General features: G+C 38.1%; 1 protein-coding gene across 12 annotated transcripts in view; it reads left to right on the plus strand.

The window, feature by feature from the left end:
- The window catches only part of PEX5L (peroxisomal biogenesis factor 5-like), a 366,277-nt gene that overhangs the window by 354,422 nt on the left and 9,813 nt on the right, over nucleotides 1-2,042 (plus strand). For all 12 annotated transcript variants that reach the window (XM_006867687.1, XM_006867684.1, XM_006867689.1 and 9 more), the window contains 2 exons: nucleotides 786-983; nucleotides 1,645-1,810. In XM_006867687.1, the coding sequence (XP_006867749.1) occupies nucleotides 786-983; nucleotides 1,645-1,810 (364 nt within the window). The remainder of the gene's footprint in view (nucleotides 1-785; nucleotides 984-1,644; nucleotides 1,811-2,042) is intronic.

The raw sequence follows: 2,042 nt of genomic DNA on the forward strand, positions 1-2,042 counted from the left end.
GTCGTAAATTCCATGTTCCAATTATTCATGGATGTTTGCAGGTCTTTCTCCTCATTTTGAGTTGTGTCCCATCAGCAAATGAAGGTCCCAAAAGCTTTACACCATTCGTGTCATCATGGTCAGCTCTGCATTGAGGAGGCAGCTATTTCCCAGTCATACTTTGAGTGCCTGAGGGGCTCTTCTTCCAGCACTATATCTAACAGTATTCTGGTGCTCTTCATCATGGTTCAATATTCAATATTCTGGTGCTGTTTGACAGCACTGCTATTAAGGTTTTCACAGACTAAACATTTGGAAGTAGTTCTCCTCTCCTTCCTAGTCTGTCTTAGTTTAGAAGCTCAGCTGAAACCTGTCCACCATGGGTGACCATGCGGGCATTCAAACTACCAGTGACATAGCTTGAAGCTTCACAGAAAAATAAATGCCACCATAGTGGCTGATAGACAAGTGGTGGTCTCATTAGGTTAACCAATGATAAATTTTGCTAGGATACACTATATCTTATAGAACTTACAGTTTATAAACGATTAATTAATTTAACCTGACCTGGTAGTCATCAAGATGGATTTTAATTATTCTAAAAATATTTAGTTCCCAAATTCCTACAGATAAATATGGCATTTTCCAGGGAATTTCTATAAATAAATCTAACAGTATGTTTGTATTGTTAATTAGCAAAGACTTCAAATTTTCTTAAGAATGTTGGACTCTAGCTCAAAAATTACTCTGAAATTGTTTTTTGTTTCTTGTTTTTGTTTTTTGTTTTTTGGGGGGCCTTCTTTCAGGTGCTTAGAATTACAACCCAACAACTTGAAAGCATTGATGGCTTTGGCTGTGAGTTACACTAATACTGGCCATCAGCAGGATGCGTGTGAAGCTCTCAAGAATTGGATTAAGCAAAATCCAAAGTACAAATACCTTGTGAAGAGTAAGAAGGGATCTCCAGGCCTCACCAGGCGGATGTCCAAGTCCCCAGTTGATAGGTATTCTTTTCATTATATTACAACCAATAGTAAACACCCATTTACACAGTTTATCACCATAAAGATAGTTCGTAAGCCTCAGAGTCCCACCTCTATCACCAATTTCCACATGGTTTACAAGACATCATTCTCCAGAAGAGTAGCTTCAATTAACAAGATTGATGACTGAGACCAGCATCAACCTTTTGATATATGATCTATACTGTGGACGCTCATAGATATTTATCTGAGTACCATATTTGAAAGCCAAATGTTTGGGACATATAGTTCACTTTGAACTAATTATGAGAATTAAGTTAGGAGGGGAAATGGAGGTCTTAAACTCTAGGAATTTTGTTTCTATCAACAACAAATCACGGAACTAAATCCTTTCTCACTAAGACCTTCGCAAACTTAGCCATGTGACTTTCTACTCTGGCATTCATAGGTCAATGGAACTGTCTTGTGAAGGCCTTACTCAAACAGCCTGTATCCGTGTATGACAAAATCAGCGGGTGTTTTCAGCAGTCAGTATTTGACAGTCCTTTTATTAAGCCAGGACATTTTCAGCAAGTTTTTTTCCAGTCTATAATGAAGAGAAACTTCTTGGAATAGAGAAACTAGTAGTAAATAATTCCTGTTCGGATGATTTGGATTACAAATCTAATATGGTCCCTTGTAGCTCTGTTCTGGAAGGAGTGAAGGAATTATATCTGGAAGCTGCCCACCAAAATGGAGACATGATCGACCCAGACCTACAGACAGGTCTAGGGGTACTGTTTCACCTGAGTGGAGAATTTAACAGAGCAATAGATGCATTTAATGCTGCCTTAACTGTTCGGCCAGAGGTAAGCATACACACAACAAGAAACTGTACTTCTTTACTAAAATAAGTTTCCCATACTACACTTAGTCCTTTCCTGCTGCACTTTCTTTATTTCCCTGCCTGTCATGATTTAAAGCTATCAGTATTACTCATATGCCCCTTTGGCTCTTAATATTTAAATACCTGAACTAAAGAATAAATTGACAGCATTGTTGTTGTTGTTGTGAAGTGCATTCAAGTCGGTTCCAACTCAT

The sequence above is a fragment of the Chrysochloris asiatica genome, unplaced genomic scaffold, assembly GCF_000296735.1.
Source record: "Chrysochloris asiatica unplaced genomic scaffold, ChrAsi1.0 scaffold00108, whole genome shotgun sequence".
Taxonomy (NCBI): Eukaryota; Metazoa; Chordata; class Mammalia; order Afrosoricida; family Chrysochloridae; genus Chrysochloris; species Chrysochloris asiatica.